Source organism: Xiphophorus maculatus, chromosome 11 (genome assembly GCF_002775205.1).
Source record: "Xiphophorus maculatus strain JP 163 A chromosome 11, X_maculatus-5.0-male, whole genome shotgun sequence".
In the NCBI taxonomy this organism is placed as follows: Eukaryota; Metazoa; Chordata; class Actinopteri; order Cyprinodontiformes; family Poeciliidae; genus Xiphophorus; species Xiphophorus maculatus.
Window position 1 is genome coordinate 27,868,282 of NC_036453.1, and position 15,137 is coordinate 27,883,418.

The following is a 15,137-nucleotide window of genomic DNA, read 5'->3' on the forward strand; positions in this document are numbered from 1 at the left end:
ATACAGAACAGGGGCTCAACAACCCAGCTATAAGTAGTTCATCAAAGTGTTATGGGCTCTTCTTCGTTGGTAGTGGTATTCTGTTTGTCTTGAGCCGGAGGGAAAGTACAGGTGACCTAGAAAGGGTCAGACGCATCATTGGCATTGTGTTGAGCCACTGCATGATTTTTTTTAGAGTGACTGACCTTTAACCGAGCATTTACCTCTGTTCTCAAAAGCAGCATCCACTGTTTGACCAATCCCAGGCAGATGCCTGTGGATGGGTTTGGGGTAGCCAAAGTTAGTTGGAATTGGGAAAAATTTATTGTCTCCAGTTGTTAATAATAGTCAATAATTTTCAGGATTGCCCTGTTTAGAAAACAGCAGTAAGTTAAGATTATGGTATTTCCTTCTTTTTGAGCAGCAACTTTCACTTTTTTTTAAGCTTGTGATTAAAACAAAAAAAGGTGTTTTTTTGCGATTAAAACAAAAAACACCTTTTTCTTGTGGGGCCGCCTCCACCGATCTAGGGAAAGAGAAATGCTTTGGAGTGAATTACAGAGGGAGCTATGAGACCAAAAAATGTGACAGAACCTTTCTGCTGACGCCGTTGTTTCATCTGTTGACTCATTTGATATTTACCTAAAACTGTTCAAACTGGCGCTGAATTCTTTGGAAGGCATCACATCTTATATTTCCATCATTTCGTAATTTACCAGCTGCACATTGGTGAACATGACAAAGACTAGTACATACACGGCAGTGCTTCTCAAACATCTGTCTTCATCTTGATCCGTGTCAGATTTCTAATCTTGTGGGTGTTTTATTGGAAATTTCTGTGAAACACCAACGCAAAGTAGTGCGATGTTGTCAAGTGGAAGAAAAAGGATATATTTTACTTTAATTTTTTACAAATAAAATGGTTTGTATTTGCTTTTAGCTCACTCTGCTGATGCCCTAAATAAAAATGTAGGAATGTTCTTGTGAAAAGAAAACATGACCATAAAATGTTGAATGATGATTCTTTATTCACACATTCATTGGACAAATAATGTTTTCAGCTCCATCTAAATGATGACATTTTTATTTTTTTTGGTTATTTTTTTTTAATTCAGAAGAGTGTATGCCTAAATTTTATCCCACCACCTCTACATTAAATACATTCTTAGATAAGATGAAAAGCTACGTAATGCCAAAATAAAGTAATCCCTTAAGCTAATTACAGCCAAGCAGGTAGGTGTTCTTCAGCACACGTAGCAACGTCCCGCTCAACAGGTCATACATGTACATGTAGAGGCCACTGTAGATGTGAGCATAACCTGAAAAATAGAGACTAAGGGTTAGACTCTTTGATGAATGGGAATAAGACCTAATTCATCAGACTCCGATGTACGGATAAGCAGGTACATCCAATGGCTGGATAGATGGATGCCTTGTATGTCCATATTTAGTATTAAAGTTGAAATGCTAAAAACTGCTGACATGGCCGAATGAGTCAACGGTTCCTGTCAGTCATGTTTAAAGTTTAAATATTGGGCATTGTGGTCATCATGACCAATATTGAGCAGGAGTTTCTGCTCAGTTGATGAGCAGAAACTTGACAAATGAGCATTTGTACAAGCTAGCATTTGAAGTAAAGCTAATATTCCCTTAGATGTTAATGCCAATGCTATATTCACCTTCTTTCTCGGTGGCTGCTGCCACCTTGTTGCTCATTCCGGAAAACGTCTGTCTCACCCAGGAAAATGATTCCACAGCCTTTCTGCTTTCATCAAAACTGAAGCAACAACAACAAAAATAAAACAAAAATTATAGATGCATAAAACCAAGGCAAATAAATGATCCATGTTGTAAATGGAGATCAGTGCACATCTGACTCACGTTAAGTAGAAGTAGCCCCCCCAGAACAGATAGGTTTTTCCAGACCGAGCATCTTGAAAAGCAGCGTCGACTTTTGTCAAAAAACTTGGCAGACCGAATTCAGAGAGGGACTTTGGGTAGCCCGGTACCGGCTGGGTTCCAGAGAAGGCCCATACGTTAGAACCTTTAAACAAAACAGTGGCATCAAAGAATGACTAATGCTAAATGTGAAATAGGTCTGATCCAGTGAATGACTAGGGAGGAATATTACCTTTGAAAAGTAAGACGTTGCCAGTCCTTGGGTTCTCGTAAGCAGCATCAACGCTTGTTGGGGCGTTGGGCCAGAAGCTTGAGATAAGACTTTTTTGAGGCGTGCTGCTCTGGGAGCTGCTGTGCCACAAGTAACTGAGAGCAGATATGAACATAAGCATTAGGTGCTAATGCTAAGGAACAATAAACTTCAAAATTTTGATTTAGATATCAGCATTTTGCCATGGGGGATGAATGTGTAATACCTGTCCTTGAAGAAAAACATTTCTCCTTTCAAGGTGGTGACCGCATCAAACTCCACAGGTGAGCTGCAGACATCAGGGATGGTGGGAGCCTGAGTTGTAGTTGCTCTGGGATCTCCAGAAGGTTTTGAACCTGTTGTAGTTGCTGCGGTACCTCCAGAAGGATTTGAACCTGTTGTAGTTGCTGCGGTACCTCCAGAAGGATTTGAACCTGTTGTAGTTTCTGCGGTACCTCCAGAAGGATTTGAACCTGTTGTAGTTGCTGCGGTACCTCCAGAAGGATTTGAACCTGTTGTAGTTGCTGCGGTACCTCCAGAAGGATTTGAACCTGTTGTAGTTGCTGCGGTACCTCCAGAAGGATTTGAACCTGTTGTAGTTGCTGCGGTACCTCCAGAAGGATTTGAACCTGTTGTAGTTGCTGCGGTACCTCCAGAAGGATTTGAACCTGTTGTAGTTGCTGCGGTACCTCCAGAAGGATTTGAACCTGTTGTAGTTGCTGCGGTACCTCCAGAAGGTTTTGAACCTGTTGTAGTTGCTGCGGTACCTCCAGAAGGATTTGAACCTGTTGTAGTTGCTGCGGTACCTCCAGAAGGATTTGAACCTGTTGTAGTTGCTGCGGTACCTCCAGAAGGATTTGAACCTGTTGTAGTTGCTGCGGTACCTCCAGAAGGTTTTGAACCTGTTGTAGTTGCTGCGGTACCTCCAGAAGGATTTGAACCTGTTGTAGTTGCTGCGGTACCTCCAGAAGGTTTTGAACCTGTTGTAGTTGCTGCGGTACCTCCAGAAGGATTTGAACCTGTTGTAGTTGCTGCGGTACCTCCAGAAGGATTTGAACCTGTTGTAGTTGCTGGGGTACCTCCAGAAGGATTTGAACCTGTTGTAGTTGCTGCGGTACCTCCAGAAGGATTTGAACCTGTTGTAGTTGCTGCGGTACCTCCAGAAGGATTTGAACCTGTTGTAGTTGCTGCGGTACCTCCAGAAGGATTTGAACCTGTTGTAGTTATTGTGATAACTCCAGAAGGATTTGAACCTAGAGGTGAAAAATTTCAGCACAATTTAAATTCATAATTTCTTGTTCACAGAATAAGGTATAATCAGCATCTTTTTTTTTTTTTTTACAAGATTCTTAACAATGGTTTGAACTTTCCCCAGAGATGTAATTGTTTAAGCACTAACCATAAAGCGACTGGATGCCTCTGACATCATCTTGGGGCAGAACAAAGGTGTTGGGGTCTTTGTAAGAGTACAGAGGGTACATGAGAGCAGCGCGATTGTCAGAGTGGGACAAGCCCAGAGAGTGGCCGAACTCATGGGCAGCAACCAGGAAGAGGACGTAGCCTAAAGCAGAAAAGTACATAATGAAACGGTCATCCTGGCCAATTTCTACAAAGAAAACAAAATCCCTTCCCAAAATAATGTATAAATGACCAACTTACCTTTGCTTGAACGAAATGTGAAGGTCTCATCGTCGTCAAAGTGAGCGTCTCCTCCGATGTCAGGAGAAGGAGCAAAGGCGTGGGCAAGAGTACTGCCAGGCCCGTCAAAGGGGTAATTATCACCGTGTGCTGTTCGCAAAAAGTGTCTGATTAGTTTGCAAACCTTTTTCGATACAACCTTTTCAAACATGTTTAATGTTTCAACAATGAAGTGACTGAATCGTTGTTGTGAATAGTAGTACACAGCAAAGTCTGCAAAGAACTTTTGCTGTTTTAGTTTCTCCCTTTTCATGGAGCCACTAAGGATGCAATCTTACTGCCGGTGAGACTCTACAAGAAAATTTGCTTCCACTCACATCGGCGAGCAAAGGAGATCATGATGTCAGCCGTGCCACTGGTAAGTTTTGTGAACCTCAGAGGAGTGACTTTGGCCCAAACCTCTAGAGCTCTTCGAATGGAGTCATCCACCTCTGCCTGAGACATGTCTGGGGTGTAATTCACAAACCTGTTTTACAAAAACAACAGTCAACCACATCAGTACCATAGCTGGGTATGACATATTTTACTGTACAAGTCCTCTTCAGACCATCCACCTGTATGTGATAGTGTTTTTTTTCCATTTGAGGCCGTCTCCAAAAGTCGAATATCGGGCAATGTTTTCATCTGCGACTCCACAGCGGGGCTTCTTCATCACCTCCAGGGTGTTGTTATCCAGAGTCCCCGTTATCCGGAGACCAAAGAATTTCTGCATCTCACTCAGCTTCTTGCTCATTGGGTTGGCTCCTTTCCGAGATAACGGCTCTTTCTCCTCTGTCAGGTTGAAGAATCTCTTCAGGTAACCCTGTTAAAGGAGACAGCACAACTCAATGTGAAATCAATGAAACTTAAGGAATTATCCAGGACAGAAAACAAAACATACCTTTGCAAAGCTTTCATCTTGCACTGTTACTTTGGAGACAGGCACACAGCAGACTGCGGCTGCGAAGCTTAGCAGCACGTAGACACCAAAAGACTTCATCCTTCTTTCCTGAGTTGGTTTGTAGTGATACCCACTGAAGTCAGCTGTTATATAGGGTGGATGGTTTGGAGAGTAGGCAGGTTAAGCAACCATCCTCTTGGGACAGAGACACGGGAAACATTGCATGGATGAAAAGGGATCAATGGATCAGAGGAGAGGAAGATAAGTCCAGAAAAAACCTCTGTAATTAGGACAAGACGTCAAATGACAGAGGCATGACAAGACTGATTGCTAAAGTAAATATAATGCCATAATTAAGTCAGTTAAATAGTATTGTGAAACAGCCAGTAATTTGTACTGTATAGATTTCCTTTAAATATTAATATTGATGACTTGAATACATTTTACTTTGATTTTAGTTTGTATTTGAATATGTTTCTAATTAAAATCACTAGTTATTTATACCAAAGGCATCGCCTCCATAGCTACGTTACATTGACCTCTGTTTGCCCTTCCTTGAACACCCTGTTGTTTTGTAACATGTTTTGCGCTGTTGACATGCTAACCTGGAAACACACCATTAATGCATCACAAAAGCCTGTCTTTGTGTCAGCTGCTCTTTTAATCGTCTGCTCCATGCAGGTCGATGCCGGGAATCCAAAGATCTTCACTCACAAAAGTCTACTCCAGCCCTGAGGCTCCTGGCTCTGCCGAAAAGTCACTGATGGAGTCGGAGTGCTAATCTGTACAAGCTGGGTCATGCCGTGAACAAAAGCAGCCCTACTGTCTACACATTTTAAAGTTTACCATTAGTCAAACAACCACAATTTGAGTCCTTATGATTTTAGTGCAACTGCTGCAACCTGAAAAAGATATAATATGAACGTATGCTGTAAGGCACTGTGTGCTATCTGGGTACATTGTGCACAAAATAATTAAGGTTTAGCAAGGTTTTCTCCAGTTATCACTATTTAACTGCAGCTTTCCATCAATACGTCATAAAATCCTGTGTCACGAAAGAACATCCCGTTGTAACACCTCAATCCTTTTGTCCCAGACTGCATTGTGGTTACTGTTTCATAACAGTGGGCACCGGGAGGGGCAGAACCGTCTTCATTGTGTAAAACGTCTCAGTTCTGATTGAACAACACATGTAAATACGCTGTGTTGAAACTGCAACCCAATGAACTGACAGACATTCGTGCTGCTGTGATACGTACATCTCCTGTGGTCTACAACAAAATCTGTCATATCTTTGACTAGTTTTGATGAAGTGATGAAACTTTCGTCTGTCTATCGGTCGTGTCTTAGCGTCTTATTTTAGCCCCACTACTCATTCGTCATCAATCATGACTAAATATGTTGTGGTTATGATATCAGGAAGTAGATCCGCACGGAGAAATACCCCTCCCACACAATATTATTCAGCTGTTTTTCTTTTGTTCAACACTTAAACATAAAGAAAATATGACTAATTGTAGGATTAATATAATTACATGAACACCTGATGTTTTGAATCACAACAAGATGTACAAAACGTAAACCTATGTGTTTTATTGATGAAATATCTGGAGTAATTTAAATAAAAGCATGTATTTGAATCGAAATCATGGCTCCACAAGACTGGGTGAAGCTGTGTTGGTCAAGGCACTAGATTGCTAATTTCCCCGACATGTTTATGAGTGTATCATGACAGAAAGAAATGCACTGCATGTACGTAAAGAGAGATGACAGAACACACTAAAATATAATGAATTGCTGTGACAAACTGATTGTGTCGTGCGAATAGTGGAAGTATGACCGTCTGAATCATCATTCCTGAAACTGCAAAAAAAGTATTGGAAACTGTTTACCCTCTGACCTTTAAGATTCAGAACAACAATAACCAACGGAGAGTTAGTACCACACATACACACACGCACACGCACAAATATATTATATTAACATTTACGAGTTTGTATCCCTATCTTTATTAGGAGATTGTTTTGAGTTAATTTTACTTGCGTATCAATCAATCAATCAAATTTTATTTGTATAGCACATTTCAGCAGCAAGGCATTTCAAAGTGCTTTACATCATATCAAACACAGAAACACAACGCAACATAGAATCAACAATCAAAACACGACATTAAGTCAGGTTTCATCATTAAATTTAGTGTAAACGTAGTGTAATTCAAACCCTCACAAACCAAATTCACATTTTAGTCTTCACACCAACCTCCAAACCAAAAAATAGTTTTCCACCTCAATGGGTTTCAGACCCATAAAAGTGATTTTAAAACAGAAAAAGTTTTAAAATGGTAACAAAAACCATAAAGCACAAATTTGCACTCATGCATCATTCAGTATCAAACCGACATGCTAATATTAACATCTCATAAAAATCCCAGTTCTTCAAATAAATATTTGTGAAAGATACGTAAGATCCAAAACCTCACAATGCTGAAATATGTGATGAATTTTCAGACCAGCTTCTTCTTTTTGATATGTTTTCCTTACAGAAAACATATCTTCCTCACTCTTTGCTATGTCTTTCTCATAATATAGACTTTGTTATGTCTGTGTTACGGGGAATCAGATCATCTTCCTGGAAATCTCTATCATATATTTACCCTTCTTCTGGATTTAAAATGTAAGAAATGTATTTATATATTTTTTAGTTGGTCTGCCTGCGACATGGAAACACACAGTATATTAGCATATTCAATATTCTGGAACTTTATCATATTTCATCACAGTGCAACAAACCTCAGTTTATTTTATTGTGATTGTACCAACACAAAGTGGCACAAAAGACATAAACACATAATTGTGTGAAGAAAAAGGTTTTCTCTTTTTTCCCACAAATCTAAAGATCATGTTTGTCGCACAAATTCTCATTTTCAACAACAAAATGTTCAGAAAACTTACAACAGAAAACAGTAAAACATCATAAAACAGTAAAAAAGAAAAAATCTAAATAATTACAAAAGTTTTCATTTCTTTTTTCTGCTGCAGTGAGATCAAGTAAAATTCTCCATTCTTTGATATTTACCATTTCTTGATTGTCTTTCTTATCTGAAGATTTACATGTAAATAAATTACCTACTGTAACTAGCAGTAGGAATGATCTCAGAGTGGAAAATCTAAATAAAACTCCCCACGGCATTGTCTACCTAACTTTTTCTTCAGAGCCACCATGAAAACATTTCCACTCTCTTTCCCTTCAGTCGAGCAAAGTTATACAATCTTACATACACAGCATGCATGCACAGGATCTGGACGCTGGTACAGGCTTAATTTACTGTGACAAGCTGAATACTCTGGCATCAACGTAAAGCTGAACGAGAACATAACCTGAAGTCAGCCAGTCTCAGCTCTGCAGCTTGTAATTTGACAATTAAACGTGTTTCTTGTGGTTCCTGTGGTTGTGTAATCAGATGAGTCCTGATTGCAGAACCCATCCCCATTTATTCACCCCAACAAGAGAGAAACACCACAAAACCAGAAACGTTTTCTCTCTGTTTCTGCTGGTTAAATTACCTGTAATAACACAGCATGTAAGCGAGTGCAACCAAAAGCTTCTTCCAGCTGAGTAGTGCAACCCTCCACCACCTGTTGCTGTGAGATACAATTTAGCTGACTGAAAGAACAAACAAGCGTTTTGGAAACAATTTAGAAAAACATGGACTAACTTGGGATGTTGTTGCATCATCGATGCATTTAACAAATATACAAAATGTGTTTTTTTCATCATGTCATTTTATTTTTATTACTTTTTCGTGCACACAGTCAAATAGTGCTGGAAGTGAGACATACAAAAATACTTTTTTTACAATTTGATTTGATTTATTTAAATAGAAACGCAAATAGCAACACAAACAAAGCAGACATAATTAAATGGTACAAATAACACAAATGTAATACTTAAAAAAAACACTGTCATTAAAAAAATCCACATTAATAGAATACAAAAGGACAGATTATATTTCTAAAGTGTGGGACAACACAACAACATAAAAAGGTTTTATTATTATAAATTATGTATTAAATTTTGGCATTAATTGAACCTTCATTGGTTTTCTTCAAAAGCTGATCTAGTAGTTGTTGCAGGGCAGGAAGTAGCTGTTTCTCAGCAGACGCAGCATCTGTCCCGTCCTTGAGCTGAACTCGTACATGTAGGGACCACTGTAGAGGTAGGTGTAACCTGCAGAGCAGAGATGATACGTGTTAGTGAGGAAAAAAGTACTGGATTGGACAGAATCACTGCAGTCATTTAGTTATTTCATTAATCATGTGCTTTTGGAAGCAACTCACCTCTGTTCTGTAAAGCTGCTGTCACCTTCCTGGTCATTCCAGAGAAGGTTTTATCAACTCGCTTTGGGAATCCTGAGTCCATCGCCTTTGTAGTCTCATCATAGCTGAAAAGGACAAGATAAAATATAATAATTATTTCTTATTAAAAAGCAGGAAAGCATGTTGCTTGGGTGCACACTAGAATAGGAAAACCCAAAAGATTCTTGGACACTACTTGAAATTCAACATTTTACAAATGATTTCTGGTCTTGCTTGAACGCACCTGTAGTAATTGCTGTCAACGAAGAACAGAGTCTTTCCAGTCTTTGGGTCATTGAGGGCCGCATCGACTTTCTTGATGTCCTTTGGCAAACCGAAGCTGGAAATCGATTTGGGATAATCGCGTACCAGATCATAGCCACTGAACGCCCAAACTTGACGACCTGTCAAGAAAAAGTTTAAAGTAGTTATTTGGGTGAAGCTATTTGGGTAGTGTATAAAAATACCGTCAGTCAACAAAGACAGAAATCAAATACCTTTAAAGAGAAAGACTCTGTCTGACTGCTGACTCTCGTAAGCAGCATCAACACTGTCAGGGGCGTCAGGCCAGAAGTTCGCTATGAGAGTTTGCTCAGGGGTGTTACTCTGGGGATGGATACGCCAGAAGAATCTGAAAAAAGACATAGAGAAACTTAAAACACATCTTGGAGCAGTTTTTTGCAAGATAAATAGTTGACTCCAGCTGGCGTTATTGGAGACTTAAGTTTCTGCCATACCCGTTCTTGAAGAACAGCATCTCTCCTCGTAGTGTGGCAACAGCATCCAAGACCAGGGAGGAATCACAGGCATCAGGAGTGGGGGGAGCAGTTGGTCCAGGAGGAATTGGATCCTTGTTTTTGCCTGTAAAATAGATGGTGTATTACATCACACCTCAGGAATAATGGAGAGGTTCTTGAACAATTTTAGTCTAAGCTAGTTTGTTCAAACATGGATTTTATGATACTAACCATAAAGCGACTGGATGCCTCTGACATCATCTTGTGGCAGAATAAACGTGTCTGGGTTTCGGTACGAGTACACAGGGGCCATGAGAGCACCAGGGTCATTAGAGTGGGACAAACCCAGAGAGTGTCCGAACTCATGGGCTGCAACCGCGAAGAGGACGTAACCTAGGAAACGGAGGATGGGTTACACCTCTTGTAGTTTAAATGAGGTAGGAAGGGCTGAGAGAGTGGTTGCTGACTGTGTAAAAAACAAACATACCTTTGTTAGTGCGGAAGGTGAAGGTCTCATCTTCATCAAAATGGGCGTCTCCTCCGATACCAGAAGAAGGAGCAAAAGCATGGGCCAGAGTACCGTCAGGACCGTCAAAGGGGTAAAAATCACCATGTTCTGTTTGAAAGGACATTTCTCATTATGATTGAAACAAAGAAAGAGCATCCAAACAGAAAGCATAGAAAAGAGTTTGATACTCACCACCACGACCAAAGGAGATCATGATGTCTGCTATGCCTCTGTAAATCCTTGTGAATCTGAGGGGAGTAACTTTGGCCCAAACCTGAAGAGCTTTCTCAATGGATTCATCTACCTCTGCTGCAGACATGTCTGGTGTGTAGTTCTCTATCCTGAAGAAAGGAGAAAAATGTTCCACATTAAACCACAGACAACATCTGTGATAGTACACATCACTGAATAGCTGATCTTCTGAGATCTCTCACCTGTATGTGAGGTCATTCTTGTTCCATTTCAGATTGTTTTCAAAAGTGGAGAACCGAGAAACTTCTACGTCTGGGACGCCACAGCGTGGCTTCTTCATCATGGCCAAGGTGTCAGCATCCAGGTTCCCTGTGATCTGAAGGCCAAAGAATTTTTGCATCTCCATCAGCTTCTTAGACACTGAGCTGATGCCACTTCTGAACGTTGGACCTCTTTCCTCTGTCAGGTTGAAAAATCTCTTCAGATAGTTCTGGTGGAGAGAAAGAACAGAGAGGCTTCAGTCTGCTGCTCTCCATGTGCTAGTCAACATATCATTTGTTGAATTAAAAGAGCATTTAAGTTTCTTACTACAAAGTACGTTCAATTAATGTTAAATACACATACCTCTGCAAACTTCTCATCCTGCTGTGTGGGCTGCGACACCGGCATGCAGAACACTGCAGCCGAAAGGCTCAGGAGAAAACTCAGCGTGAACGTCTTCATGTTTCCTTGTTGAACTCAACTTGTGTCTCCCATCTGGAGGGAGCCGTTATAAAGGACCTGGACAGGGTGTGTTGAGCAACTACATACTTGAGAGAGTGACTCTTGACTCCTTTTATGGGTAGTAGAGGAAGTTTACAGCTGATTGTTCACCCCACACAAAATTTCCCCAAAACAAGACACTGTAATTATGACATGTGCTCTGTATTGTTGCAACACGTAGTATAGGAGGAGTTTTCCTATATCATAAAAAGAAACAAGCATTATAAATTCATAAGCAATATTGTAATTATTTTTCAGTGGTTAAAACTCTTTAAAAATCGATCTGTTCATACCAGAAATGAAGAATGCAGTAAGTCACTCAAAAAGTGTCAAGGATTTGAGTTCTTCCTGGAAAATGATACATATTTTCCAGGAATAACAAAAATAGGTATAATATATTGGATCCCATGATCAGTTTAGCCACTGAAGGTTGGGTTTATTGACCTTCGCAGGTTTTTATTGCTCAGACAACATTGTATGCATTGAATTATTTTATAGTTTTGTATGTAAAAGAGTTGAAGACAATGTTCGACAAGTTCCTTATTATTTATTTATTGTGCTTTTTCTGCTTAGCTGATATTGGGTGTGGGAGGGAGCAAGCTCAGGAGAGAAACGGCTTCAGCTTGTTCTGTGAGATCCAAAAGATTTCATATGTCAGAATGAGGATAAATAATCCGTACTCTGGGTTTCCTGCAGTAGCGAGATACCAGGAATCTTGAACTAGTTTGTGGCTGAAACTAGCCCACTACCAACAGGTGGCAATACACATTCATTCATAACTCTGGATCTGCATGCAGAAGGTCAGAAGATAAAGAAGCCAGTCGTACCACATTATCCACATAAAGCAAGTATGTGAGCCAAAGATTCTCTAGTTACATGGACTTTAGTTAGTGGAAGATTTTATTAGTTACATCCAGCAGCTGCCAACAACGCCACCCCTCCTCAACCTTAAAATCTTAACCAATCTTGCAAATACTCCCTTTGTTAAGACATTTTTAACAGCGACATCAACAATGTTTCTCCTGACATTTTAAGTTTATCTTAAAAACTCTAAGTTTTTAAGATAAACTTAAAAACATGTTTTTCAAGAAACTACACGTTTTTCATATTAAACCCCCCCCCCCCCCCCCCACCTCCCCGAAAGACATACACTTAGAATAGTGACGGTATTTCCAGCTAGAAAACATGCCTCCTCCTCCCCATGTCATTGTTCATGTTTCTGCTTGATGTGGGTTACACATGATGTATCCTCATGCTGACTTGTCACATGTGCAATGCCATTCACCTTGTCACATGTGCAATGCCATTCACCATGGCGCAAGAAGACAGCAAACATTTTTATAATGAAAAATGAGAAAATTAGTAACGTACAGTCACTTGGATGAGTAACTTTAAACTGATTACTGGTTTGATAATGTTTGCTTTGGAGAAGTTCCTTATTGTTGTAATTTCAAATACAAAGTCGGCATTACAAGTTGAAACTGGGGACAGTCAGGAGTTGCTCCCATTTTCCCATCATCTTAGAAACAGCCCTTGTTTTAAATGTCCAAGGAATGGATAATAATAATGTCTTTAACAAATAACTTTTGAATGCGAACCATGTGCAACAGTACAATAAAATCAAATACTGTCTGATTTACTTCCACTTTTGTTTCCTTCTGACCATGCTTGCCAGCAACTTATCTCCTCTCTGCTATTTCTGTGCTCCCTTATTACTCATTTTTCTCGCAACCATAACACAACAAAGTGCCCAAAGTCACAGAAATAACGCAGTCCAGATCAGGATACGGTCTTTGTGCTACTAACTTGGAATTTGAAGAGATTCCAAGTTTCTTGGAAGATTAGTAGGATCTTCTAATCTTACTATTAGAAGATTAGAAGATCTTCTAATCTTCTAATAATAAGAAGATTAGATATAATAAGGCTGATATAAGGCTGATATATCAGGCTTATGATGTTATGATAAACATCAGGCTTTAACAAAAGTGATTTACTGGGATGTGCTGTGGTGGCGCAGGGGTTAAGCACAACAGACAGCCTTAGTCCTTGACGCGGATGTCGCAGGTTCCATTCCTGGCCTGGCCATCTTTGCCGCATGTCTTCCCCTTCTCTCATTACCCACTTTTCTGTCAATTAACTATCAAAAAAGGCCACTAGAGCTAATGAAAGCTTAAAAATAAAAGGGCAAAGGTGAAATACAACCTGACAACAGCTGGCTGTGAAATTATTTCTTTAACAATTCCCTCAGGAGCAAATAGTTACCGATAAATAGGGGCTCGGTCGTCATTTTAACTTTTTTTTCATCTGGTGTACTCAGTGGATAAACTAATGGAACCCCCCACACAACAAGTATGCAGAAAAAAAGAAATCATCTCAAGTTTTTCCCCCTCATCAGTTGTTTAAGACAGTCAGCTGACAGAACCGTGGAACCAGCCATTTTAATTTAAACAAATAATAATAGAGTGGGTTCTTTGGAAATATCTCTAATTTTTAAACACATGCACCGGGATGGCCTTTACAGTAGACGAGTGTTTTTATTTGGAATAATTGTGTTTTGAAACTAATGTCTTCAGCAACTTCTAAAGTCAGTGTGACTGCAAATGAAACAACCTCCTACAGGTTCAGTATCAGGGCAGATAATATCCCTGACTGCCAGAGGTCGCTATTGCTTTTCACATCACAAGTACGTCTCCATTAACACTCAGCTCCCAAGTAAAGACATGTAAGTCCCAAACTCAAGACATGCAACTCTTGAGTCAAACCCTAAACTTGTGTGGATCCACTGCCTGTGTTTGGGTTTTTCTTTCAAAACACAAAGACTTGGAGTGTAGATATAATAATAACATGAACTAGAAAATCATGACATTTTAATGAAAGAAATACTGGAAATTTTACCATTTAATGTTATTATTGGGAAGTTTTCAGATTGCAGTGCTAACCGTTGGTATTAATTGCCAATTTATTATTTCAGGTTATAAATAATGTCTAAATAAAAACTTGAAATTCCATAAATAAGTATAAAAGTGATTCTTCAGGTCCCATGACTCAATTAGCTTTCAAGAAACACCTTAGTTTTTAAGATAACAATAACCACCTCTAAGTTGTTATGTTAACTAGTATTAATCAGGATCCTAAAAAAATGGAGCATATTATTGAATTAGCCAGCAAGGCTATTGGAGTTGATCAGGCATCTGCAGCTGAGCTGTACATTGAGCTGACATTTTAAAAAGAAGAATGAAATTCTTGTGGCTCCATCACATCCTCTGTTACTGAAGTTTGTCAGTGGCAATAGCAGTAGGTCTACAAAGAGAAATCAGGAAAATTTAGTCTTTTAATTCACCCCACTGCACATTTATACAACATCTTTAAAGGGATTTTTGGGTATCTGTTGTGTATGATTTTAGTTAAAGTTATCTGATTTCTTATCATGGTTGATAGTCCATATGTTTTACTTGAATTGCTGTTTGATCACTTTGTAATGGAGTAAGAAAATTAATTCATCTTCATCACTTGTGTTAGTTCTGCAGTTTGTGGGTGGTTACTACAAACTGTCTGCAAATTTAAAAAACTTAAAAAATGACCAATTTCAGAAATGTAAAATAAACACTTTGTTTATTTTGGACCATTAGACCAAGGTCGTACTGGGACTCATCTTCAGCCTTCCATTTTTAAGCCACCCGCACAAGATGCTGCCCTGGGCGTTTGCCCATTTCGGCCATATTAGAAACCACCACTGAACCTGTGCTATTACTGCACACCGGTTCAATTAAAAACAAATTTAAAAAAAGGTATAACCAGCCCTTGCGACCCAGATATTAGACTGGTCAGTGGGATTTCCCCTTAACCTCCTGATTAGCAAATCCAGATCTGCATTGGT

At 39.5% G+C, this 15,137-nt stretch overlaps 2 protein-coding genes across 2 annotated transcripts; both read right to left on the reverse strand.

Moving 5' to 3' along the window:
• Positions 1–1,052: 1,052 nt before the first annotated feature.
• LOC102222192 (matrix metalloproteinase-18-like) lies at positions 1,053–4,805 on the reverse strand. The gene is made up of 10 exons (XM_023341862.1): positions 4,707–4,805; positions 4,381–4,628; positions 4,144–4,292; positions 3,788–3,916; positions 3,528–3,689; positions 2,355–3,381; positions 2,111–2,244; positions 1,861–2,023; positions 1,659–1,756; positions 1,053–1,298 (listed from the first exon to the last, which is right to left on the reverse strand). Exons 1-10 carry the CDS (start codon positions 4,803–4,805, stop codon positions 1,195–1,197), a joined length of 2,313 nt encoding a protein of 770 aa, XP_023197630.1. The 3' UTR covers positions 1,053–1,194.
• A 3,708-nt stretch (positions 4,806–8,513) lies between these two features.
• LOC111610002 (collagenase 3-like) lies at positions 8,514–11,230 on the reverse strand. Its single transcript, XM_023341863.1, has 10 exons — positions 11,123–11,230; positions 10,741–10,988; positions 10,499–10,647; positions 10,286–10,414; positions 10,030–10,191; positions 9,799–9,922; positions 9,559–9,692; positions 9,306–9,465; positions 9,044–9,147; positions 8,514–8,933 (listed from the first exon to the last, which is right to left on the reverse strand). The coding sequence occupies exons 1-10, from the start codon at positions 11,219–11,221 to the stop codon at positions 8,824–8,826; spliced, it is 1,419 nt and encodes a 472-aa protein (XP_023197631.1). The 5' UTR covers positions 11,222–11,230; the 3' UTR covers positions 8,514–8,823.
• Positions 11,231–15,137: the final 3,907 nt, after the last annotated feature.

Coding starts and splice junctions, on each gene's coding strand:
- LOC111610002 (XM_023341863.1), bottom strand. CDS start 11,221: ATGAAGACGTTCACGCTGAGTTTTCTCCTGAGCCTTTCGGCTGCAGTG. Junction 9,466..9,558: donor CAGAGTCTTTCTCTTTAAAG/GTATTTGATTTC, acceptor TTTTCTTGACAG/GTCGTCAAGTTTGGGCGTTC. Junction 9,148..9,305: donor GTTGACAGCAATTACTACAG/GTGCGTTCAAGC, acceptor TGTCCTTTTCAG/CTATGATGAGACTACAAAGG.
- LOC102222192 (XM_023341862.1), bottom strand. CDS start 4,805: ATGAAGTCTTTTGGTGTCTACGTGCTGCTAAGCTTCGCAGCCGCAGTC. Junction 3,917..4,143: donor GATCTCCTTTGCTCGCCGAT/GTGAGTGGAAGC, acceptor TTTTGCGAACAG/CACACGGTGATAATTACCCC. Junction 3,382..3,527: donor AGGCATCCAGTCGCTTTATG/GTTAGTGCTTAA, acceptor TTTCACCTCTAG/GTTCAAATCCTTCTGGAGTT.